This window comes from Zootoca vivipara, chromosome 7 (assembly GCF_965207765.1).
Source record: "Zootoca vivipara chromosome 7, rZooViv2.hap1.1, whole genome shotgun sequence".
Taxonomy (NCBI): Eukaryota; Metazoa; Chordata; class Lepidosauria; order Squamata; family Lacertidae; genus Zootoca; species Zootoca vivipara.
In genome coordinates, this window is record NC_142590.1 from 4557165 (window position 1) to 4583894 (window position 26730).

At 43.7% G+C, this 26730-nt stretch overlaps 1 protein-coding gene across 4 annotated transcripts in view; it reads left to right on the forward strand.

Annotated features, from left to right (window-relative positions):
- COP1 (COP1 E3 ubiquitin ligase) overlaps window positions 1-26730 on the forward strand; it is a 106903-nt gene that overhangs the window by 58909 nt on the left and 21264 nt on the right. For all 4 annotated transcript variants that reach the window (XM_088674845.1, XM_088674846.1, XM_035121329.3 and 1 more), the window contains 3 exons: window positions 1148-1229; window positions 4037-4153; window positions 21786-21903. In XM_088674845.1, the coding sequence (XP_088530971.1) occupies window positions 1148-1229; window positions 4037-4153; window positions 21786-21903 (317 nt within the window). The remainder of the gene's footprint in view (window positions 1-1147; window positions 1230-4036; window positions 4154-21785; window positions 21904-26730) is intronic.

Below are 26730 nucleotides of genomic sequence, written 5' to 3' on the forward strand. Positions count from 1 at the left end.
TAGTACCTAACCTGCAAATAATACATGAATATAGGAGCAGGAGATTCAACTAGGGGCAGGTGAGTGTGCTTGGAGTAGATCAGAGTGCAGAACCTTTCTCAACCTGAGGGCCACAATCCAGGTGGCTGCCTGGCAGCGAAGTGTGGGTTGGGGGGGGGGGAGGATGGAGTTACAGCTTAACCCATGGCAAGTAGGACTACATTGCAACCTTACCAAAGTCAGCAGTTTCTACACAGGCTCTTCATCCAGGCAAGCAAGGTTGCATTATAACCAGGCAAAAGCACTCAAGAAGTGCTTCAAGCAGGTCCAGGGTGTGGACTAGGAAGGAGGTGTGGCCTTGTGAGAGTCCCAAGGGCCATACAGAGAAGGTTGGATTCATTTCCTGAGCATCTCTGGAGTAGGTGTATAATGGCCTGCCTGGAGTGTTTACTTTTGAGTAGATGTGCTTTTGGTTAAGATTCCAACTTGGTGGGCTTCTGCAGACTCCCTTTTTTGGGGGGGGAGGGGGGACTTCATTTTGATTTTGATTGAAATGCATGATATGCAGAAGATATGAAGCACTTCTTAGATTTTTTATTCAGTTCTTTGGCCATACTGTCCCAACCATTTTAAATTGTTCTGTATTGAGTTGTAAGCTCAGTCTCCAGAGTGTGTTTCTACCCAGATTGAATTAAATATATGTGCCCAACGTTCAGAGAAGAATAGAGTTGTGGAAATGGATCTTTCAGCAGAAATTAAATGGCATTCTTCTAGCTCTTGAGAATACTGGTATCTAAAGAACAGCATATTTAGAATGCATACATTTAGAAGCAACTATAGATACTTAGTATTTATTGATTTTTTTTCTGTTTTTTAAAAAAGGCAAAAGCCCACCAGAGAGCAGTAACAAGGCAAAGCACATACTTTTATAGTGAGAATAATCCGAGCTTCTCATTTCTCAAGATGCAAATAAGCAGCAGTTAAAAATATATCAGAATATATGTAGTTCTCTAGCTTCCCTCTCTGGGAGCTGCTTTCAGGCAGTTCAAGCGGTTTGTTTGGGTTTGTTTGAGTAGAAAAAGTATTCCATCTGAGTCTCAGTAAGTATAGTAAAGTTTCATCTGTATTAATTTAACCAAAACATATTTTCATTTATACCTAATAACAGGAGCATGAGAAAAGATGCTGGAGTGTGGACTTCAATTTGATGGATCCTAAACTTTTGGCTTCAGGCTCTGATGATGCAAAAGGTATGACTCTGATTTTCTTTCTGCATTCTCCCACCCTGTCCAGTTAACATGCCAAGGCTAAATTCATATTGAGGATCCTATGTAGTTTCAGAAATGAAGGCTCAAAATGCCAGTTTTCCCTAGCAGAGTTTGATGATCTTATGAATAATTGGTAAGGTGCTAGGGGGAAAGGCTCTTGATGACTGAAAGAATGGCTTAGGTTTCATCACACAATGTACTATTAGGCCTGGTACAGATGTAGCATTCCCAGACTTCTAACTATGTAGAAGTGTGCAGTAGGTTTGCATGCTCGCGTCACCTTCCATATCCTCCTGAATCTCCCATCCCATCCCATTCTTTCTTTAACCATAGTGTATTGTTGGCATTGACATAAATGGATTAACCAGATTCTTCCATAAACAGAGTGCTTGATTAATGGTTCCAGGGATTATGGGTCAGTGTTACCCATAATTAGTGCTAACGTCATTGTAACACTGATTGTAGTTAAAGGAAGCTATGCAAGAAAGGAAGAGAGCCACTGGACCCATAGCACTCTCTTCCTTTCTTGCAGTTCATGGTTAGGAGGCTAAGACTGTTGTGACTGCATCCAGTCCTTGGCCTCTGCCTGTCATTAATGTATGCATTGCTTCTAACACGTTTCCTTCAAGGGAAGAATTTTAAACACTGTTAGCTTAAATTAAATAAAGGCAGTAGAAATATCCACACAATTGATTCCCTTGCATATTTTGTCTGCAGCTTTAGCTACTCCAAAGTAAAATAATAGCTAAATATAGCTTTGAGGTTGGAAATACTTTACAGAATCCTTTCCAACTTATCTGAAAAGAATAAATATATCACATAGTCATGTTATATTAACTTGAATTCTCTGCTTCAACCACAGGAGAAGCACTGACAAAATGGCAGGTTAGCAATGTCATTATTCTGAGTGGATGAGGCAGGGTGCAATCCTCAAAAACACTTGTATTGCAGGGATGACTTAGAGCGCTGCCTACTCTGTATTTCCTTTACAGCTGAAATGAGGGGTTTGTCAGTGGATGATGATGCTTGCTTAAAAGTGCATGGAATTTTTGCTTTTTGGGTGTCTAGGCATGTAAGGGTCAAAGTAAAGGATGAAATGGGCACCCACGTCTGTAACTTGCTAACATGATACCCTGCCATCAAATTAAAGCAGCATACTACCAGTTTGCTAATTCCCAGAGCAGGTGCATGATGCAACGAGTCGTCAACCTGCACATTGTATTTACTTCTGTACACACACGTGGGGATAACATAAATGTTTTGAAATGGTAGCATTGAAACCTAACCTAAGGCCCAGGATCACTTAATTTTATTTCTGAATCTATTGGCATATTAGCTGGTACACTTCCTGTTGCTTATCCATAACTGTGTGTATCTCTCCCTACCAAGGCTTTTTCCTCCCACAGAGATGTTAGATCAGTGTTGTCTGACAGATCAGAATCCAGCTGGATGACAAAGGATCTATTGCTCTTGCTTATTAAAATAGAGGCTTAAAATGTGTTCAATCCACAATGTGTTTACTGTAAGATGGAATCGCTGTCACTCGAAATATAAACCAGATTCCATTTGCCAGATTAGGTTGGAGTACGTTCAGTTGTAAAGATGATTCCTCCCACTGGACTTGGTAGGCAGGGTCTTCAAAGACTTCTGTTGGCTCTTCAAGGGGATTTGTCCTGCCATCCAGACCTACCCTGCCTGTGGCTCTGTCTGGTTGGGTCTTTCCTTCGTGTTTGTCTGCATGAGCCTTTCCTGTGAGTGTTCTTTCCTTTAAAACAAAAACCTGGTCTCTCTTCTGTTCCAAGTGTTGGTGTGTCCTGATGAATGTTTTTGTGTTTCTCCCCCCCCCCCCCCCCATCTCGTGCCATTCTCCTGCATGTATATCTTCATACTTTTACCATCCTCTCCCATACCTTTAGAAAAACAGCAATACATTTTTCTTTCTTTTTTCTGATGTGTGTGGGGTGTCTTCATCTTCCTGCCAGCTTGCCCCCCCCAAGTATAAAACAGGTTCCATTTGATAATAAACACAATGTGTATTGATCATACCTGTGAGTTAAATGGCCAATCATTATAAAAACATTAAAAAAATATGAGCGTCTTGGCAGAACTTGATTTGGGGATAAATGTGGCACAACTTCATCTCAATGTTGGGATTTGATGTTTTGACTTGCCTTCTAATTTTGAATCTCTTAGACTGTTTATGTGTGGATGGGTGTCTCATAGGCATAGGCAAATTCGGCCCTCCAGATGTTTTGGGACTGCAACTCTCATCATCCTTAGCTAACAGGATCAGTGGTCAGGGATGATGGGAGTTGTAGTCCCAAAACATCTGGAGGGCGGAGTTTGCCTGGGCCTGCCTTAGAATACACCGGGGAACTTTTTCCCCCCATTTTCTGTTGCATGAGATTTTTCAACTGTTCTTTTATGTTGACATTCATAATCATATTGTACTACTTTGGCTATGTGTTTAATAAAATTTTGAATTCTTGCATCGCGAAAAACGAAGATTATGGTGAAAAGTGAAAAACATGAATTGCAAAAAAACTAGAGCTTACAGGACAAAACCGACTTCAGATATGAAATCAGCACGTTGAAATTAGGTTAGAACAACTGCAGGTGTCAATGCAACAAAAAAATTGTTCCCCAGTGATACTAGTAGTAGGTGTCATTTATTTTTCTACTGTTAGATTCCTAGTTAGTGGTAAAAGAACCAAAGGGCTAAATAAACATTATAGGAAACCCACTGCAGCTTAACCTGCCTATTTTGTTTCTCTCTCTCTTTTCTTCAGTGAAGCTGTGGTCAACCAACCTGGACAATTCAGTAGCTAGTATTGAGGCCAAGGCAAATGTATGTTGTGTGAAATTCAGCCCATCATCTAGGTACCATCTGGCCTTTGGTTGTGCAGGTAGGTGTATGAACCGCCACTTTGTGTGAAAGGGCAGAATCACTTGTGTTTCCAGACTGCACTTGATAATTGGGCTGTTTGTCTATTGCCAAGCTGTGATCAGGGGTCCAATTATGCAGCACTTAGTAACAATGATCTCTCCCAGGTGACCAGAGGGCAGATTTTATATACCGTACTCCTGCAGCCCTGTCTTTTGGTCTGAGAACAGCATTTTTGTAGCGTTCTTCAGAGTGTCATTGGGTGCAGCTACTTCCCCTCACCTTTGAGGTTTCCCTTCTCCTGAAAAGGAGCTGAGTTTGGGAATATACAACTAGGGTTTGTGCGGGAAGAAGCCGTCAAAGGTTCTTCTGCCTGCCCCACACCCTTTCATAACAGGATAGTATAGGAGCATGTGTAGAAGCCTAAAATCCTATGCAGAGTTATCTGGAAGTAAATCCCATTTTGTTCAGTGAGTTTGGTCTTTTCACCAGTTGGTTTGGCAAAGAACTGGAAAGTGGAAGCTTCACACAGATCACTAATGCCACCCGCTCCCAGTAGCTGAGAACAGCAGCTTGGGATCATTGTGGAAGCAGCACTTCTTTGGTTTTGCATCCCGATCCTTATGGTTGGGAAAGGATGGAAAGAGAAGTATAGTAGCATGACGAGTAGGACATTTTATAGACATTTTTGCCAGCAGTGGTGCTTACAGCGACCTTTCCTGCACAAGAGGCAGGCTGCTGCAATTCAAGAAAAGCCTCCTGACACTTCCTATTTGAATCAGCAAATCTGCTGGAGAATTAGACTCCCAACATGCCATTGGAACACAAGGGCTGGTGAGCTGGGAGCAAACCATTCCAATAGTGGCTCCTCCTGAGTGGCGCAAATCTTACACTGACTGGTCTAAACCACTGAGTCTTGGGCTTGCCGATCGGAAGATCAGCGGTTCGAATCCCTGTGACGGAGTGAGCTCCCGTCGCTCGGTCCCTTCTCTGCCAACCTAGCAGTTTGAAAGCACGACATGCAAGTAGATATATAGCGGGAAGGAAAATTTTGTTTCCGTGCACTGCTCTGGTTCGCCAGAAGCAGCTTAGTCATGCTGGCCACATGACCCAGAAAAACTGTCTGCGGACAAACGTTGGCTTCCTTGGCCAGTAAAGCAAGATGAGCATCACAACCCCAGAGTCATTCGTCAGGGGTACCTTTACCTTTATGAGTCCTGATGTTGGCAGGGATTGGCTCCCATGGAACCAATTCCAGCGACGGTTGCATTTGATGACCATGTTAAAAGGTGCTGAATGCACCTTTTAACTTGCAGAAGTCTTCTGATTGTTCCTCTGCAGCTGCAGTTTCACCTGCCTCACACTTGATGTTGTATGAGTTCCAATGGAGGGCAGGTAAGCCTGGTTTGGAATCATAGGCTATTGGGCCAAATTAATATGTCTGGCAAGCCTGATTTGGTCAACTGATTGGAGGTTCCCCATCCCTGCCATACGGTATGCTTTTAAGATTCCTGAAGGGTGGGCCGAAGGAATTAAAAAAAAAAACTCCTCAGTCTTCAGCATTGATGCAACAGAAAGCCAGGCTCTTGTATACTGCTTCCTTTGCGACATGGGGTGGCTGCATAACGCACCGAGCCTCTCATGTAATCAAGATAGATGCTCTGGAAAAGGATAAAGAGATGATGGATCTTCTCCCTCATCGTTGCTCATACCTCCATAGGAAGGTATTGAGCTCCCTATTTGGACTGAGTTCTCAATTTATGTAGCGAGTAGTAATAGTAGCAAGTAGTAATAGTACTGAGTACAAGATTTCTGTATGTATGGACATCATGTATCCATACACGAAAGTAACAGGTCTTCAGTCTTACAACCTTACATACTCCATTTTAAATTTATTGAGTCAGATCATGGAATGGATACATCAGCATAAGCTTTAATATATTTCCGTGCTAACTCCCCACCCCCACCCCCCACTAAACACAAAGAGAGCAAAAGAAGGAAGAAGGAAATTAGAGAACAGTGGAAGGAGGAGGTTGGGGAAGAAAATTGGTAAGTCAGTGGTGTTGAAGAACACGTTTAGTAGTAATAATACTAACACTAATACTACTAATAATTTATTATTTATACCCCACCCATCTGGCTGGGTTTCCCCAGCCACTCTAGGCGGCTCTCAACAGAATGAATGATAATAATAAAAAAGCGATAAAACATCAGACATTGAAAAGCTTCCCTAAACAGGGCTGCCTTCAGATGTGCTTATGCTAACAGCATTCTTTGGAGAAGTTTTATTTTTTAACATTTGTGAGGTCCCAAAGGTCTTTGAGAGTTAATGTTCTTAAAAACTAAATATTCTTCCTTGCATCTTTGATGTAAGAAGGGACATTACAGAAAACTATGTGGTATGTGTATCCATCAAAGGAATGGATTTGAAGGGCTGACTTCTGAGCAGGAGCCAGGCAGAAAACCCTTTGGCACTGTCATTTTCAATTAGAGTTGTCAACAGCTACTGTTCCTGTCTGATTGAAATGTGTTGGCCATACTGCTACTTTCATCACAATTAACTTTTGCATCTTTTTAGTATAGAGAATTCAATTTTTTTTTCCATACTGGGCTCGTTTTTCTGCACCATTTGGTGACATGGCAAGAGTGAGATTTTTTAACAGCAGCTGTTTGAAAATCTTCAACGCAAAGGCAGAGGTTCACAAGGGTATGCAGGGCCAGTTATGGAATGGTAAAGCTCAATACGAAACAAAGAGCAAAAAACTAGATGTTGAGTAACGAGACTAGTTTTATATGCGTAGGGATTCTTTGCTACATAGAAGCATATTCAGCAGTGTGAACCGTTGCCTGTGGCTGCACTCTTGACAAAGGATTACCACATTAGTGAGAACTAGGTCTATATCTCTGCAGACATAGTGGGAGGGAAAATGAAAAATGAGCAGGTAATGTATTCTTTTTCACAAGTGGAAATAGGAAATAATTTTGTACTTTCCCGCATATTAGCTTTGTCTGCCCAGCTTCTGGAATTAAGAGAGTGATGCTATTTTATTTATAAGCCTTTTACCTTTGTGCTTTACCAGCACTCGTTGCGTATTTATCTTTATTAATTGTCTGTATTTCTTGGTGGCAATGATTTAGAGGGAGCATAAAAGGGAGCAAGGTGTAGAGCAGTAATGCATGTGACAGCCAAGAATATAGTCAGTGGGAGAAGCTAATGGAACTTCTGAGAGCGAATGTTTTGCTTAGCAATATTTATAAGATGTTTTAGGGGTGAGGCACTAATTGTTGGTGTTACAAGTGGTTTTCACATGTGTAACTGGTCCGCACATGCTTAACAAAATGTCAGTCTTCATATTCCCTACTTCTAATTCCATCTGGTATAATGTAGTAGTTAATGTAAACTATTATTTCCGCCTCACCCCCCCCCCACCCTCCCGCAATGCAGTCCTGCCCCGGATTATATGACCACATAGAAAGGAAATGGAAATGGGGATCTTTGGTTATCTAGGCATGCATTATCTGGGTGCATTTGTTGTTTCCGTCTATTTCAGTACAGTCTAATGGTGCACCATATCAAAAGCTAGTAAGAGTCAGAAAATGCTAGCCCTGTCAGTCTCCATACAAAATTAAAAAATTCCTTACAGTAGCACCTTAGAGACCAACTAAGTTTGTCATTGGTATGAGCTTTCGTGTGAAGGAATTTTTTAAATTTTGTTTCAACTATGGCAGACCAACACAGCTACCTACCTGTAACTAGTCTCCATACATTTAGGGCATCAGAAGTAGTCTAATCCCAAAGCCAATCTAGAAGCTGAATTTGCAGGAATCAAGACTGATATGTCACCCAGGAAACTGAGCTGAAACCTACAGTTAATTTATTTCAAAGGACCTTACTTCAATGTCAGTTCTTCAGGTAGCATACTTGGCTTCACATTAACTTTAAATTGTACCGGGGTCCATCAGCTGCAGGTATCATTTCCCAGTGGTCAAGGATGATGAGATTTTACTCCATCAATGTCTGGAGGTTCACAGGTTCGCCACTCCTGGGTTAGGCCAGCACCTGTTTCCAACTTGCGAAAACAGGAGCTTAGTTGTAGTCGTTTTCCATTGTGAGAGGCAAATGTGTGATAACTTTTCAAAAGGTTTGTGTCTCAGAGCCCTTGCACTTCATATTAAAAATGGATAAACAAATAATGGTGTAGACAGGAGAAAACTGCATCACATTGAATTGGAGGCTGAAACTTAAGGAAGACTGCAAAGTTTATTCAGCTGTGAAAATAAAATGGAAATTGTTTTGCCTACAGCTTTCTATTGGTATGCTGTCTGAGTTGGAGCATTCTTTAGTATAAACTGTAATCACAACTGAATATAAAATGCTGGTAATGACTCTCTATTGTTTCGAGATGAAAACTTTTCATTCTGAAAGTATCTTTATAAATCTGCTTTAGCAGTGTGGTGAGCCTGCGTATTCCCCATCTTTCTGGGGAACAGACCTGTTGGGTTAAATATCATGCCATGCATGACTAGGGCTGCAGTCCAAAGAACCATGTAACTGAATCTGTGTGCCCAAGAAGGACTTGAGAGATGCAAGTTCAAGTTCCTACATGTTGCATAGCAAATCACTTTTATAAATTATGAGATTTTCCAAAGCAGATTGTGATAGAGCATTGATCTGGTTCAGTACTGGAATATAAGCCTAGAAGATTATCCAACTCCTACAACCTCCAGGTATAGGACAGTATATAAATTCAATAAATAATAATAATAAATAATAATGTTAGTTTTGTATGGTAAATGCAGCCTGCATCCCAGCATTTCCCAAGTCAAGTGAATTTTTATTACACTTTTATTCCACTTCTCCCACATGGAGATTTAGCACTACATCCAGTACTAACAGTTATGCCATGCATCCGTTGATTTATTTGGCATTAAATGTGTTGTTTAGCACAGCCTTGTTACTAAAACCTGCAAAAAGTTTGCTTGCCTGTTTTTTACTCATAAGAGTATGAGTGAAAAGCAGTCTGGTAGTAGTAGTTTTATTACTTATATGCCACCCATCTGACTGGGTTGCCCCAGCCAATCTCAGCGGCTTCTACCGTGGTTCCCCTATTTTAGGACGTAGTCATAAAATAAGCCGTTACAGGATTTTAAAGGATTTGTGAAATATAAGACATATTTCTGTGCCGTGTGGAGCGCCCCAGCCAGCCAGCGGGACCCAGCTGCGGCAGGAGGAGGAGGAGGCCTTCAGGGTCGGCGCCCAACAGCGCCGTGCTGGATCGAGGAGGCGGCCTGCCGGGTTGGTGCCCAGCAGCACCGCATGGAGCGCCGGATCGAGTAGCTGGTCTGCATAGTCGGTGCCCAGCAGCGCCGCGCTGGATTGAGGAGGCGGTGCTTCGTGTGGGCGCCGACCCTGCAGGCCGCTTCCTCGACTCCACACAGCACTGATTGACACCCCCCAGAACCCTGAGGCACCCCACAAGTGAGAGCCCAGGGGTCTGAACACTCATCCCCCACCACCACTTTCTGGGCATGGCCCAGGAGAAAGGAGCGGAACCACTGTGTAACAGTGCCCCAAGCTCCCAACCCCTCTAGGCGGTCCAGAAGGATGTTATGGTCGATGGTGTCAAAAGCCGCTGAGAGATGCAGCAGGACTAGGAAACAGCTCTCACCTTTGTCCCTAACCCGCCAGAGATCATCGACCAGTGTGACCAAGGCAGTTTCAGTCCCATGATGAGGCCTGAATCCCGACTGGAAGGGATCCAAATGGTCCGCTTCTTCCAGGCGTGCCTGGAGTTGTTCAGCAACCACTCACTCAATCACCTAGAAAAATATATAATGTAAAATATAGAAAGGTAAATGTTTTGCAAACTAGAAGTGCAGCAGACTGGAGAAGGAGAAACTGTGCTCTGTCCCTCCTTCACAAACTCACTCATCTGATGGGAATTCCACCCAGATTTCTGCATGGAATTTCTGGTTGTCAGTGGTTATCAGTCCAGTGCTTAAATAAAAGACTCATTTAGCATCCCGTTCTTAAGAATTGTTCGTAGCTGCAAAAGTACACAGAGCATCATCGTCATCATCATCATCATCATCAATTATACTCCACCCATCTGACTGGGTTGCCCCAGCCACTCTAGGCAGCTTCCAACACATATAAAAACACAATAAAAAAACCAAACTTTAAAAACCTCCTGATACAGGGGTGCGTGAGATGTCTTCTGAAAGTCATGTAGTTCTGACATCTAGCTGGTTGATAGGGGATCAAATACTTATTTCACTCATTATAATGCACAGTAAATCTCTGACTTTTGTCTTCTGGGTTTCTGGGGGGTTTCCTGTTGTTATTCTGTCTCTCACAGCTACAATAAACCTACCAATAAAATTATGGACTGGTCATTTCTTGTTCAGAGGGCAAACAGGCAAATTTAGCAGGGGGTCAAATACTTCCCCCCCCTCACTAGATTTGTGGTGTTGCAATGGCTAAATATCTTCAATTTCCAGTTGAGCATTGTCCCAGCCCATTTTTCTGCTGTGCTATGCATCTCTGTCAAACTGCTACACCTCATTTGTAAGCTGTGGCTGATCTGATACACTGGAATTAACCCTAACTCTGGTGACTCCCTAAGTCTAGAGCTGGCCCACCTATGAAGCAAGATAAGGTGGCCTCAGACAGCATGATCCACAGGGGCAGCAGATAGAGATGTCTTATCTTCCTTTACCCCTTGTTTCCGATGTAGATCTTCTCTTACCCCTTCTTCCCTACTGGGAGGGGGACAGTTTTGGGGTTCACCTCAAAATGTATTGGGCTGGCCCTGCCTAAGTCTATACATGAAGATTGTGCCGTTAATTCTGTGTGGTGATGGTTGAATCCCATATTTGCCCATTAAATCAAGGAATGTCCTAATTCTTCACAAGGGCATGATAATTCCGAATCTTGGTAAATAGAACAGGTAGTATTGCACGATACAGTTGCATTTCATTTTGCATTTTGGCCCCCTGGCTCTGGATGTGATTCTCTTTTTGGACCAGACCCTAGCAGTTCTGCTCATTGGTAGTCCGGACCTCCTTACGGAAAGTTACCTTCAGCGTTTGTTCTATTCGTGCCTGTATTTCTATGTGATATGTAGAAACTGTATTTCTACATTCATCTCTCTTTCCTACCCATACCCACCCTGCAACAAAGAACATTGTGTGTTCATTCTATTCTTGTGGTTTTCTTATAACATTCTGAATATATTAAAGCCCCTTTTATTATAATGATTTCTTATATCTTAAACTGCTGTATTAGGCATTCACCTTTCATTCAGAGGAATAGATGAAAGGCACTGGAGCAAGAGTCCTCTTTTCTACATTTTTTTCTTGATGCCCCAAGCTAAAAATTAGTGGGACAGTGTTTTATAACTGGAATACTTGTATTGCCCTGAGGGCGCAAAATTGAGTTTACATGAAGGCTGCTGAAATAAATAATGTTCAAAGGTAAAAATCTGATTAATATCAGGGTTGCTTTTTGAGCAAGTTATTTGGGAGTCTGGAAGAATTGTTGAAGTCCATGATTCTTTCAAGTGGTTCAGAGTTCATTTTTCTTGCTGGAGGAGTGGGGGGGGGGGGGACCAAGAAACCAATGGGCATCATAGAATTGTAAAGTTTGAAGGGACTCTGAGGATCATCTAGCTCAATGCCCTGCAATGCAGGAATATGCAGCTGTCCCATGCAGGGATGGAACCTGCAACCTTGGCATTATCAGCCAAGGTAACCAACTGAGCTATCCAGGCCTTGGTTCCACTGACATGTTAATGATGGCTGGGCTGATTCCTTATATATCAGTCACTGGTGCTATGGCTGTCTCCTCTACCTTGGCTATGACACTGCCCTCTGTGAAGTGGATCCACCACAAACAGCAAGTGCAGCTGTTTTTATCTTGGTATAGGTGGACTTTGCCCCAACACCAGTTCCACAACAGTCGTCACTCTCCATGCTTCTCATTCACTGCCCTGAGTTGAAATAGGGGATCCTCTCCCCGGCCCTAGTCTTTCAGGGACTACATATTGGTGGATCTTACGGCGATCCTCCCACAGCGGACACCCTGCAAGACTGTGCAGCCCAGTGTACTGGTTCAGGAACAGAACTACAGGACCAGTAACTTGAGTTCCAGTTGCTTTTATTATATACAGCAGAGCAAAACCAAAAGCAAAGTATTTACAAGTTACCATACACAGCTCTCTCATCTAACACACACAAACTCTATCTCCAGACTCTCTCAAAACTCCCCAATAACCACCTTGCAGTATCATGCTGCTTATCAGGGAACTTTCATCCAATCACAGCCTGTTGCTAGGCCTCTAGGTTGCTGGGCAAACTTTAGTCACGTAGTCCAGCCAATTTGGCTGCTTGCCAGCTTTCTAAATGCTTCTCCAAAGCTGCCTTACTTTCTCAGACTTTAACACTACATTCATTGTGAACCAGTTATGTGACAGCCCCCAAATATATAAGAGTTTTGCATCATTCACTTGCTGCCGCTTGCTGTTACGGTTGGACAAATCCACAAATAAAAGTTGCCACAAGTAGTAAAGCAGGGGGTGGGCAGCTCAACATGTTGATAGCTGGCTTTGAATTTAAGCCTTAGATGATGCTAATAAACACAGTGAGTTAGGAAGATAAACCTGTGTTCAGAGATTGACTTGCTCCACCAATTTTATCCCGATCCCCCTGAAATGAAAGAGCATTTGCCTTTTGCCTGGCTCGCCGCAGAGGAGCTGTTTCTCACCCACCCTCTGATCTCATTACAGTGGAACCTCGGTTTACGAACGCGACCCGTTCCATGGAGGCGTTTGTAAACGGAGGCGTTCGCTCCCCAAAGGCACGCTACTGCGCGTGCCCGAAGCGCCGATAGAGCACTTCTGCGCATGCACGCGCTGTGCAGATTGCTTCTGCGCATGCGCGAGCTGTGCAGATGGCGTCTGCGCATCCAATGCCGCAGAACCCGGATGTAAACACTTCTGGGTCCGTGGTGTTCGTAAACGGAGGCGCTCGTAAACGGGACTGTTTGTAAACCGAGGTACCACTGTATATAGTAAACACTTGTTTAGGGTGTGTGGCAGGGGCTGTCTGCCTTTTTGGATCAGAGAATTTTGAGAAAGTGCTGTGGGCACCAATCGCAAAATGGCTGATGAGTAGGCATGGTGCAATACACAACTAGAGACTACAGTCATTGCTACTTCCGCCTCAGCTACGTCCTGCTGCTTCTGATATTGATCTCTCACTTTCTCTGTGTCTGATGCTGTGTCTGATGATGTTGGCATATTTCAGGCGAGGGCTAGCAGTGAGTCTGCCCCCAGCCATGCCTGTATTGTGATATGCGACCCTGCTTGGCTTGAGTAGAGCACACACAGATAAAGAGCCATAAAGTAGGATTTATTACTACCTTATTTAGAGGCTATATACAAAGTAAAGTCTGGAGCTCGGACATCTTGCTTCCAGTCAGGAGACAGAAGCGAAAGGAACAGAACAGTGAAAAACATCACATGACTAGGAAGAAACCATAATAGAAACTTCCTGTCTTACGAAGTATCTCAGTGTGTGAAAAGCAATAGTCACACATGTGCTGCTTGCTGGTGCAGCAGAGGATGTATAAAAATCCTAACAGTTGCTGTCTAACAAGTACCAGGAAGAATATACCAGGTGGCCACACTTACACTTTTGCGTGCACAGAAAACACACTCACTCAATGCACATATAAAGATCGTAGATATGCATGCACCTCTCATGCTTGCTCATAAGCACACAGTCTCCCCAACTCTCACAGACCACATAATCACATCCCTTCCCTCCCTCCCTCCCTCCCTCCCTCCAAAGCACAAACACACACCTCTCTTCACAGACGACACATAAGTCCCTATCCCTTCCCCTGCTCTCATTCACATCTCTTCTCCCTCACACATAGGCATCTGCAGCCATTCTTCCAGGGACAGTTAGTTTTCCGGGGTTCGGGAGGAAGTAAACCCCTGAAAGGGTAAAGGTAAAGGGACCCCTGACCATTAGGTCCAGTTGTGACCGACTCTGGGGTTGTGGCGCTCATCTCGCGTTATTGGCCGAGGGAGCCGGCGTATAGCTTCCAGGTCATGTGGCCAGCATGACATAGCCACTTCTGGCGAACCAGCACACGGAAACGCCGTTTACCTTCCCACTGTACCTTCCCTATTTATCTACTTGCACTTTGACATGCTTTCGAACGGGAGGAAGTAAATCCCTGAAAGGGTAGAGCTGGCTAATTTCTCACAAAACATGAGAATGGTATCTATATGGCATGCCCTGCATCTCAGGTTCCAAAAATGCTATAAATTTACTGGGGGGGGATTGGGAATCAGGATTATGGTTCTTTCCCAAGGCACCAGAGATAGCCTAATGAAATCTAATGAAAAGAAAGTTTTAAGTTCTGTTTTGCAGTTGTGACCTGTATTATATGTGCCATATGTGAGATATATTTCAGTTGCACAGATGAGAGAGTTGACTTCAGTGTACCGTGTTTCCCCCTTTTTAAGACACCGTCTTATAACTTTTTTCCTCAAAAAAACCAAGGTGTCTTATTTTCAGGGGATGTCTTAATTTTTATTAGGTTTCTATTACGGTACCTTATAGCCTCCTTAGCCGGGCCAGGCCGCTGGCTCGGGGTGCTGCTGGGCGCTCCACGCGGCACTGCTGGGCCCTTCGAGCGGCACTGCTGGCCTCTCCGAGTGCTTGGCGTTGCAGCAGTTGCCGGTTCCGGGCTGGGCCAGGCGGAGGCAAGGCCACTGGCTCAGGCGCTCCGCCCGGTGCTGCTGGGTGCTCTGAGTGCTCGGCGCTGCTGAGTGCTCCGTGCTTCAGTAGCAGGCCTCCTCGGCCGGGCCAGGAAGAGGCGAGGCTGCTGGCTCGGACGCTCCGCGCACTCACCGCTGCAACAGCAGTGGGTTCCAGGTCCCGAGCTGGCAGGCCGCAGCCGGCATACTGGGTCCCGCTGGCTGGCTGGGGAAGGGCCAGCGGGCCTCCCGCCGCCACTCGGCCTCAGGCCATGCGGCCCACAACATTCTGTTGGCGCGGAAAGGTCCAGCAGCACTCCCTCCGCCGCCCCGGCGGCGCGGAAGGGCCCGCGGGCCTCCCACCACTGCTCTGCCTCGGGCCATGCGTCCCACAAAATTCCGGTGGCACAGAAGGGTTCAGCAGCGCTCCTGCCACCGTCCATCGCCCCAGCGGTGCAGAAGGGCCCGTAGACCTCCCTCCACCGCTCAGCCTTGGGCCATGCAGCCCGCGATGCTACGGCGGCGCAGAAGGGGCCAGTAGGCCTCCCGTCGCCGAAGGGTTTCCCTGTCCGGGCACTCTGCCCGAGTGGGAAAAAGTCCTGGGAAGAGCAGGGAGGCTCCCAGCGTGGCTCACCTGGCGACGCGCTCAATTCATGCACCCCCTCCCACCTGGTCTCAAGCCTCTCCGAGGATCTAAAGGCAAGCAACTAGGTATGTCTTATTTTAGGGGTGTGTTTTATATTTCGCAAATGCTTAAAAATCCTTCCATGGCTTACTTTATGACTACGTATTAAAAAAAGGGGAAACACAGTATCTGTCTTCAGACTCCATTTCTTTAGAATAATGAATAGCAGATTCACATACATACTTTTAAAAGTACCTTTCATTCACTCTTCCACTCATTCTCAACTGGTTCTTTCACCCAAACTGATTAAGTTCTTGAATGAGGTATGCAGTAGAAGTTTATTTAATGGAGCCTTTACAAGCTGCTCCATGACAAGCTTTAGAAAAGTCAATAAAAATGTGCCTGGCATGTGAAGGCTGTTCCCCATATCCTGATGAATGTCATCTGTAACCTCAAGCCATAGAGAGACTGTTCAATGCAAAGGGTTTTTTAAATAGAAAAAAAAGCCTAGTGCTTGTTTTTTCAGTTGCTATTCCCCTTGTTTAATGCTGCACAGGGAGGTAATAAATCCACAGAGAAATGCTATTGTTGAATGGCCACTTAAAAATAATGCAGTAAACTGCTGATAAAAATAATGCTGAAATAGCTGTGAAGAGCTTGGTTGTGGGATCAAGCCTTCACAGAAGAGCATAAGTGAAAAAGATCCTTCAGATGCAAGATTGTGATCTTGTCAGGAGAGAACCAGGAACCAGACAGACAGAAATCTAGTCTTCCTTTTTTTCTTCTTCTTTCCAGCAGAATCTTTGAATTTCTATTCTGGCTTTTCTCATGGGTGTACCCTAGGCCCATAAAAGCAATGACTCTGGCGCAGTCAAGTGCTTACAAAGTTCCTTGCAGATTTTTCATGAATGTGCATCATTCTTAAACTGTAACTTTGAACTATCTTGCATACTCATTACGTTTCTAATCAATGTATATGAAAATGAAGGGAAATTCTCATCCTTCCACACAACCTGTTTATTCATCATTCAGCCTGATTTGCTTCCACAGAAGTTAGATTAATCTGGTCTTCATTGAGCATTTGTTCTGATTCGTTTGTGAGGCCATAAGCATTTGTCCTGCATTCTTCCTGGTTTGCTTTAACACATCTTCCCATTAGTCATTTGTCCATCCCACACTTTTAAATTCATTTCTTCATCACATTCCAAAAATTGAAATTGTTTCACCAGAACAACAGCGTCCTTTATTCCACTTTAACTGGGCAAATCTTAAAAATCCAGTATGTGCTTTAATCCCTCCTGCAAAATGGTGACAGTCAAGGCACCCAAAATGTGTATTCATGACATGCAAGCTGTCCATCCCAATCCATATCATAGAATCATAGAGTTGGAAGAGACCACAAGGGCCATCCAGTCCAACCCCCTGCCAAGCAGGAAACACCATCAAAGCATTCCTGACATATGGCTGTCAAGCCTCTGCTTAAAGACCTCCAAAGAAGGAGACTCCACTACACTCCTTGGCAGCAAATGCCACTGTCGAACAGCTCTTACTGTCAGGAAGTTCTTCCTAATGTCTAGGTGGAATCTTCTTTCTTGTAGTTTGAATCCATTGCTCCGTGTCCGCTTCTCTGGAGCAGCAGAAAACAACCTTTCTTCCTCCTCTATATGACATCCTTTTATATATTTGAACATGGCTATCATATCACCCCTTAACCTTCTCTTCTCCAGGCTAAACATACCCAGCTCCCTAAGCCTTTCCTCATAAGACATCGTTTCCAGGCCTTTGACCATTTTGGTTGCCCTCCTCTGGACACGTTCCAGCTTTTCAATATCCCTCTTGAACTGTGGTACCCAGAACTGGACAAAGTATTCCAGGTGAGGTCTGACCAGAGCAGAATACAGTGGTACTTTCCCCATGTACTGCTCTCAAGCCAGGTGTCTCCCATCCTGTATTTGTGCCTTTTATTTTTTATTTTTGCCCAAGTGTAGTACTTTACATTTCTCCCTGTTAAAATTCATCTTGTTTGCTTTGGCCCAGTTGTCTAATCTGTTCAGGTCATGTTGAAGTGTGATCCAGTCCTCTGGGGTATTAGCCACCCCTCCCACTTGCTCAGGATGCCCTCAAGCCCATCATCCAAGTCATTGATAAAGATTTTGAATAAGACTGGGCCCAAGACAGAACCCTGTGGCACCCCACTAGTCACTTCTCTCCAGGATGAAGAGGAGCCATTGATGAGCACCCTTTGGGTTCGGTCAGTCAGCCAGTTACAAATCCACTGAATGGTAGCATTGTCTAGCCCGCATTTTACCAGCTTCTTTGCAAGAATATCATGGGGCACCTTGTCAAAGGCCTTGCTGAAATCAAGATAGGCTACATCCACAGCGTTCCCTTCATCTACCAGGCTTGTAATTCTGTCAAAAAATGAGATCAGATTAGTCTGACATGACTTATTTTTCAGAAACCCATGCTGACTTTTAGTGATCACAGAGTTTCTTTCTAGGTGCTCACAGACCGTTTGCTTAATGATCTGCTCTAGAATCTTTCCTGGTATTGATGTTAGGCTGACTGGGCGGTAATTGTTTGGGTCCTCTCTTTTCCCCTTTTTGAAAATAGGGACAACATTTGCCCTCCTGCAGTCTGCTGGGACTTCGCCTGTTCTCCAGGAATTCCCACCTCTGCCAGTTCTTTTAATACTCTTGGATGTACTTCATCTGGCCCTGGAGACTTGAATACATCTAAACTAGCCAAGTATTCTTGTACTACCTCCTTACTTGTTCGGGGCTGTGTTTCCCCTGCTGAATCATCTGCGCCATATTCTTCACATCAGGCATTGTTTTTGTTTTTGGAGAAGCCTGAGGCAAAGAAGGTATTGAGGAGTTCTGCCCTTTCTCTGTCCCCTGTTCGCATTTCACCATCTTCACCTCTAAGTGAGCCCACTGTTTCCTTGTTCTTCCTTTTGCTACGGACATGCCCATAAAAGCCCTTTTTGTTGCTTTTAACCTCTCTAGCAAGCCTGAGTTCATTCTGTGCTTTAGCTTTTCTGACTTTGATATATGGTAGATGGGTGCATGTATCATAAAAGATAGGAATGGCTCTTTTCTCCACCACATGCACTTGTTCTTCTGGTCTGTTCTTGGTGCTCATTATTAGAGGAATTGTCTGGCTGCTTTAGAGTGCTTTAAATATAGAGTCCAAGATGTACAGTATAGGATTGCCATGAGCATGGCTAGTTGTAAGCTGTTTCAGTCCATCATAAATCAATTTGAGAGGCTTCTGCCTGGGTACTTGGGATATTTATTCCTCTCACTTAGCCTGGTTTAATCTTGGCTTCCTTAGCTGGTAGCACTTTTATCTTGTTCTGTGAAAGGTCCATATGGTCTGAAAAAGAGAAGGGGGAGAGAGAGAATCTCTTTAATTAGGAAACATGGCCACCTGTTCAGGCATTAATGAATGTGATGAGCATTAGACATGAGGTAGCTACTTAAACAATGCAAGTTTGAATCAATAAAAATAATAATGAAAACTCTATTGGCACAGACAATAGTTTCTATAATAATCAATTATTAAGTGGCTAATTTTAGAACGGAGGGACCATACAGTTTCCTGGACTCATACTGACCAAAACAGAAGTTGATTGATTGCATAGGCTATGCAAGCAGGCCTGCTGTGATGGGGCCATATGCTATCAGGCTTGGAGTTGTTTACTGCAGAATTTGGAAGGAGAATTCAAAGCTGAAAGCAGATGCTTCTGCCCCTCTGCACCTTTTCCCTGTCTGTAGCAATCCAGTTTCTTATCTATTCCCTCCTCTCATCATTCTTCTGTTGATACTTGAAGTCTGCAGCATTCCAAATGTGCCTACTGAATAGATGGAAACGCTCCAGCTTGAAAGAAGGCTGCAGTTTTCAATAGAATTCAATCAACTGTTATCTTGCAGTTGTTGTTGTTGTTGTTTAGGCATTTAGTCGTGTCCGACTCTTCGTGACCCCATGGACCAGAGCACTCCAGGCACTCCTGTCTTCCACTGCCTCCCACAGTTTGGTCAGACTCATGTTGGTGGCTTCAAGAACACTGTCCAACCATCTCGTCCTCTGTCGTCCCCTTCTCCTTGTGCCCTCCACCTTTCTCAACATCAGGGTCTTTTCCAGGGAGTCTTCTCTTCTCATGAAGTGGCCAAAGTATTGGAGCCTCAGCTTCATTGTATCTTGCAGTACAATCTACTAAAAACCTTTTTCCAGAGAGGTAGTCAGGTTTAGTCTGTTGCAGGAAGAATATAGTTTGTAATACTTCAGTTCTAGCAGATTTGCCAAAGTATAAGCTTAAATGATCTAGAGTCCACTTTGTCAGATATGTGAAGTGTTATCCTCAGTTGACGGATATACATACACAAGAAACTGAAAGCAGCGAGACCCCAAATCCATGCAATACTAGAGGTACAGGTTTCCTGTGCAAAACTCAGATTTATAGAAGAGAAGAACACAGTCCTTTCACTACAATAGTAATTACACTGTCAGCAATTTTGTAGCAATACTATACTAATTTAACACCTGTACAGTAATAGGAGAGAAATCCATGGTCTCAATTAAACAAATACTTTCTGAGACCATCAAGTCTGTTTTAAATATATGCAAACACTGTATTTTCTGCTGCTAGCCTGCAATAGCTGTTGATTGCAATAGTAAGCTTTCCTAACTTTTCGATTGAATAGACCCCTCCCCCCATTAGTGTTCCTTTGTTTTCTACTCTGACCTAAATAGGTTTTGGTTCCACTTTGCTGGCCGCTTAGCTATGCAACCCCCAATACCAACTACCATAAGCCATGTAATTAACAATGGTATAGCGTTGTATCTGCGCTGAAGTTTATGCTAGTCATGGTTGGCTTTCAAACCTTGGATTAAAAATATATTGATACCCTAGTTTCAAAAATAAGCACAGTTGGCACGTGGAAGCATAATAGTACAACTCTGAAGTGTACTCCCAGTCCTTCCTGGTCTCATAACCATGGGTGCTCTGCATCTGAAACAGTTAACTGGTCCCTGCTAGTTTCTGGTGGCATTTGGTTTCTTCATATAGTAGTTCCCTTCAGATATGTGAACTTGATAGTACAGTTAAAAAGTAGGAAAACAGAGAACACTTCTTCATTGAGGACTTTTGTATTGCGGATTCACTTGTGCAGCTTGCTTGTTAACTAGAACAAATGTGGGATTAAAGGTAAAGGTAAAGTATGCCTGACAGTTAAGTCCAGTCGCGAATGACTCTGGAGTTGCGGCGCTCATCTCACTTTACAGGCCAAGGGAGCCAGCGTTTGTCCACAGACAGTTTTCCCGGGTTATGTGGCCAGCATGATTAAGCCGCTTCTGGTGAAACCAGAGCAGTGCATGTGTAAGGGGGGGGGCTTACAGAGAACAGCCCCCCCTCATCCGAAGCAGCTCGTCTCCCAGCAGTCATGAGAGCGAAGGGTCTGATGGAGGGAGTCAGGAAACGGGAAAGGGAGTGCCAGGGCTCTGGCAACATCCAAGAGCCCCTGCTCCATAGGCAGGGAGAGAGGGAGGGGGAAAGAGAGGACAGGAATCAGTCAGACCGGAGACCCTTCCCCCCAACGCCGGAATTGAGGAGGAGGAGGAAAGGGAGGCGCTTCTCAGTTCCAAGGCTTTTATGTTGGTCTAGAACGCGGAAGGGGGCAGTGCAGGAATCTGTCTCGAGCGAGTAGACATGAAACCAGCAGTTTGTTACACTGTAAATAATGTGCACTAATAAAAGCTTCTGAAAGACAAGCATATGGAAGGTCGTTACTCAAGAGTAGTCACAACAACCCTGACAGCATGGAAACACTGTTTACCTTCCCACCGTAGCAGTACCTATTTATCTACTTGCACTTTTTGGCGTGCTTTCAAACTGCTAGGTTGGCAGGAGCTGGAACCGAGCAACAGGAGCTTACCCTATCACGGGAATTCAAACCGCCAACCTTCTGATCAGCAAGCCCAAGAGGCTCAGTGGTTTAGACCACAGCGCCAGCCGCATCCCTAATGTGGGTTTAGCAGCCCCCAAAGCTGCTTGCTTGCCAAATCAATGAATAGCTGCGATCCACATCCCTGACTAGCAGGCCTTTGATTAGAACAGTAGTCAGATTCTTGATCTTGGGCATTATGTTCCATACTTCTTTGTATTAAGGTGCTTGGTAAACAAATAATTGAGCAGTATTAGTAGCATTTTGCATACAGTGATTTATTTTTTTCTTCTTGGTCATACCTCTTCCCAGATCACTGTGTTCACTACTATGACCTTCGGAACACTAAGCAACCAATCATGGTCTTCAAAGGGCACCGCAAGGCTGTTTCATATGCAAAGTTCGTTAGTGGAGAAGAAATAGTCTCTGCGTAAGTATTTTCCTTGGTGTTTGTGAAAAACCTCTGTGCTTACTGATTCTACTTGGTGTATTTTCAAAGACATTAAAATATATGGCTTGTGGGTGGGGGTTTATGCACATAACTTGTGTTGGTATGAAGTGTCATCCTGCTAAACAGATTGCTGTGCTTTTGATAGAACAAAAATAAAGGACTGTTTCACACCTCCCTTGGCTCCATAGCCTATGGCTTCAAAGGAGTCCAAGAAAAAACATAGCTAAAACGGACATGCTTTATTTGTAAAATAAATAAAAAAATGTCCAGTAGCACCTTAGAGGGTGGGGTGGGGTGGGGTGGGTTTTTTTCTCAGAAGGAGGAGATGGGTGATTGACTCAATGGGTACAGTAAACCTGTTGGCGACTGTTAACGACTGCAATTAGTCCTACAGGAAAAAGCAAGGGATAGTATGCAGATGACAAAAAATAGCTTTAGCATATGTAATGAGACAAGAATCCAATATCTCTATTCAGACCAGGTCTGTCCATAGTTTTCACCCTGCCACTATATATAAGGGTCTGGTGACTTCTGTTTCAGTGTTTCTGAAGAAGCATGCACATGAAAGCTTATACCCAGAACAAACTTTTTTCATTTATTTCGGCTGCGTCAGACCAACACGGCTACCTACCTGAATTTATTTGTAAAGTTTGTATTTAGCAGTCCCTTTAGAAGGAGGAGCCGAGAGCATGCTGAAACAAACACTAAGTTCTGAAATAGCTTGATCAGATGTGAAGGTGCTAATAGAAAGGCAGTACAGTAATACCTGTTCGTCTCTGCATATTTCCATCCTTATTTCAGACATCATGATCTATTGATTTATCATGATGTTTAGCTGGTGATATATTGCCATGTTGAAAACCAGATATCACCCAGCTGTATTTAATACCTAATGTTGTGCTCCAAAGCATGATTCTTCTTACTGGCAAATGTTGCAAGAGCTGCAGGAATTTCCCCTGGTGGTAACATACAGCTGCCATTTTGCTGCTTATGGAGTGTCATTTCATCTAATCAGAGAGGGAGAACCAGTAATAGAGAGAGAACCTGCTTGATATCTGGAATAAATTTAGGGTTAAGAGTCCCCAAAATCTCCTTTATTTCAGACTAGCAGTGGTCTTCACCTTGGCTAGCAAATCTCTTATTAGAACAACAAACATTGGGCATTTAATCTGGGGCATTTTAAATCTGGAGATTTTAAAAATGCAATGCAAAATGCGCACCCATGGCAGAGTCCTTTTCCTCCAGCTGGGTAACCTTTTTGGAACAAAAATGTCTTCATTTCCCCCCCAGAAAGTGCAGGTAGTGGGCGCTTGTCCTATCTCAACAGGAGTGCTTTTCCATGATGCTGTTAGCAATGTGCCCTCACCCTGCTGAAAGGAGGCTGACAGACTTCTAAGGATGGGGGGGATACTTAATTAGGATGTGTTATTGCTTTATGCCTGATATTCATTTTATTCTCAGTGAGGGAAACATTACTGAATTAAACAAAGATGTTGCTTGTATTAGATGTGATCCTGGATTATGGGGTTAATTGGTGCAACCTCCTGCATCTGACATACGTTCTAGGGCTTCCTCTGCCCACCTTAATGATCCTCTCCTGTCAGAGACTCAGAGCAAAGGCAAATCCCACAGTCTCGGGTCATGTACAGAGTTATAGTTGAACTGAACTCCCCTGTAACAGGAGGTCTGGAATACCATGCTAAGAGAGCTAGTGAAGAGGGGACCCTACCCTTTGGCACAGCAGGTCATCGTCCCAAATCCTGAATCATAAAGTCCCATGAGGAGAACACAACATTTAGGAGCTGGAGCTACTCCAGAGGCAGATATAGGTACCAGAACTATGAGAGACAATTTAAATTGGCCAGTAACCAGTTTACCTTTACTCAAAGCATTAGCTACTCTAGGACTTCTTAATCACATACGGTACATACATCAATACATCAATTTGGGGTAGGTCAAGTGGGAGTTATGGTTCAAACTTCCTTGATGAACGGGAACACAGAGCCCACTCCTTCTTTTCCAGCCATATTAGAGGTGTCCCTTTCCACACTGTCCCTGGGGATTACATTATGGTATGTTTCTCAAAAGTGTCCTCAGAGTTTAATCCACCCACAGTTGGACCAAAATGAAAATATTGGACCAAAATATTCAAAAATATAAAAAGATCTATCTTCCTTAGCCAACTTGAACTCTCCTACCATTCAAATGACATAAGAGATCTATTTTTTCCCCATCTGAGATTAACTGAAGTACATTTGCTCATACTTTAAATAATTTCTGTACTGAAGTTACGGAGGTTTGGCAACTGAAATAGAAGCATTGCTTGTCAAACTTATATTAAACTGAATGGTTAAACCATGGACAGTATCAAAACCACAGAGCATTTTGCCCTTGTAATCAGATGGCAACGTCATGTGTGGGACCTTGAAAGGACAAAAGAGGCCTGTCCTACTTGAGAGACAGACATTTGAAAATGCTTGTTCCATAGCCCTGGGTTATATTGACAGAGCTGTCCAATTCAGATGAAGCAATAGCTGGGCAGAGATGTTGGGATCTATTCTCTCCCACTTCCCTCCCAACACAGTGTGCTGTATTATAACATTGCAGTCAGTGGAAGAGCTTTATCAGTGGTTAACTGCAATTAAAAAAACCTGTAAGAAAATATTTGCTTTTTCTAACGTAAGCTGTTTTATAGATCACATCAATTAAATCTGCCCCATGACCTCCAGGCCACAGTAAAGCGAGATGAGCGCCGCAACCCCAGAGTTGTCCACGACTGGACTTAAACGGTCAGGGGTCCCTTTACCTTTAACATTTACCAGGGTTCGTCAGTTCTGGCGCTGCTTTATTGCATCCTGTGCATTGTGAATAGTTGGGGGGGGTACGCTTTGGGGAGGAGTCTGTGCATCTCCAAGGCAAGTGGTTTCTTTCATTTTGTACTTTTTTCTCCATGTCTGTTCACTGAATTTTCACAATTAAAATAATTAAAAGATTTCCCTTCCCCTCAAAGGAAATAACATCATCATCATCATCAACAACAACAGGAAAGCAAAAAGTGTGCCAGCCTCTTCTGTGGCAGTCTGCAGCCACAATTTGTTCAGGTCCCCAGACTTCCATTTTCACACCGCAAGGTCTCCTGCCATACTTGCATTTCTCAGATAGGTTTGTGATATTATGGGGAGTGTGAACAATTCCAGTGTTCACTAGCGTCTCTACCCATTGCCCACTTTTTGGTTCTATAGTGTTCCCATCTCCAGCCTACACAGACCTGCCGTGGTGCAGTTCCAGAGCCTCTCCACTTTCACAACTGAGCCTATAAAGCTTTAAATGAAGGATAACCAGTAATAATAATTTATTATTTATATGACGCCCATGTGACTGGGTTGTCGAAAGGGGTGACTGGCGGATATTATTGGACTTCCAAGTCCCATCATCCTCAGCCATCATGGCCAGTGGAGAGGAGTTACATTCCAACAACATTTGAAGGGGCACCCTTGGTCTAAATGGCTTTCTGGTCCAAATATCTAAAAGTGTTGTCTCCTTCTGTATCAACCTGCCTGGGTATTAAGATCATCAAAGGAGGCCCTCACTGGTGCTAACAGTAGCCTTTCTGGCACCGGATTAAAACCTTTTTCTTGATCCAGGCATTTAAAATTATGGTATTTTTAGCTACTTAAATAGTTTTATTCCTCTAAATTGTACTATATTGCTATGTTTCATATTGTATTTGTAGCTTTTTAAGTTTCTATGCTCTGAAATCCGTATTTTGATGAAGCTATAGCTTACACACATTTTAAGTACATACCACATACTACACAAACCTGAGTGCAGTGAAACCCTGCAGACCTGTCTGCCTCTTCCCTTCTCTTTCCAGAAGCAAGAGCATATGTCCATAAAAAGGTAAAGGGACCCCTGACCATTAGGTCCAGTCGTGACCGACTCTGGGGTTGCGCGCTCATCTCGCATTATTGGCCGAGGGAGCCGGCGTATAGCTTCCAGGTCATGTGGCCAGCATGACTAAGCCACTTCTGGCAAACCAGAGCAGCACACGGAAACGCTGTTTACCTTCCCGCTGTAGCGGTTCCTATTTATCTACTTGCACTTTGACGTGCTTTCGAACTGCTAGGTTGGCAGGAGCTGGGACCAAGCAACGGGAGCTCACCCCGTCACAGGGATTCGAACCGCCGACCTTCTGATCAGCAAGCCCTAGGCTCAGTGATTTAACCCACAGCGCCACCTGGGTCCCACCTGGGACAACTATGTCCATAGTTGATTGAAATAGCAAACATTTTCAGAATTTGTCACAATAGTACACAGTATATTATGAGATGTTTTATTGATAATTACAGTGGTGCCTCGACTTACGAATTTAATCCATTCCGAAGGCACCTTTGTAAGTTGAAAAATTTGTAAGTTGAAAAACGCCATTGGAAACGCGATTTCCCATAGGAATGCATTGAAAAATTTGTTAAGTCGAAAAATCCCCCCGGATGTCGAGACATTCGTAAGCGCGCGGCCATTACCCCCATCTGTAAGTCAAAAAAATCAGTTGTCGAGTCGTTCGTAAGTCGAGGTACCACTGTACTGACAACAAGTTTGGTATGTTCCTCATTTTGAGTTTTTGCAGCAAAAAAAGTAAAAAACCTTGGTTTTACCGTAGTGTAGTTGCAGTTTTCAAGGAGTGTACACATAGACTTCTTCATTTTAAGACACATTAGTTTTAAAGTTATTAAATGTAACTGAAGTTTAAAATAGACCAAAATCCAACTTACATTTTAAAAAATCTGATTTAGGCTGGTTAGCAGA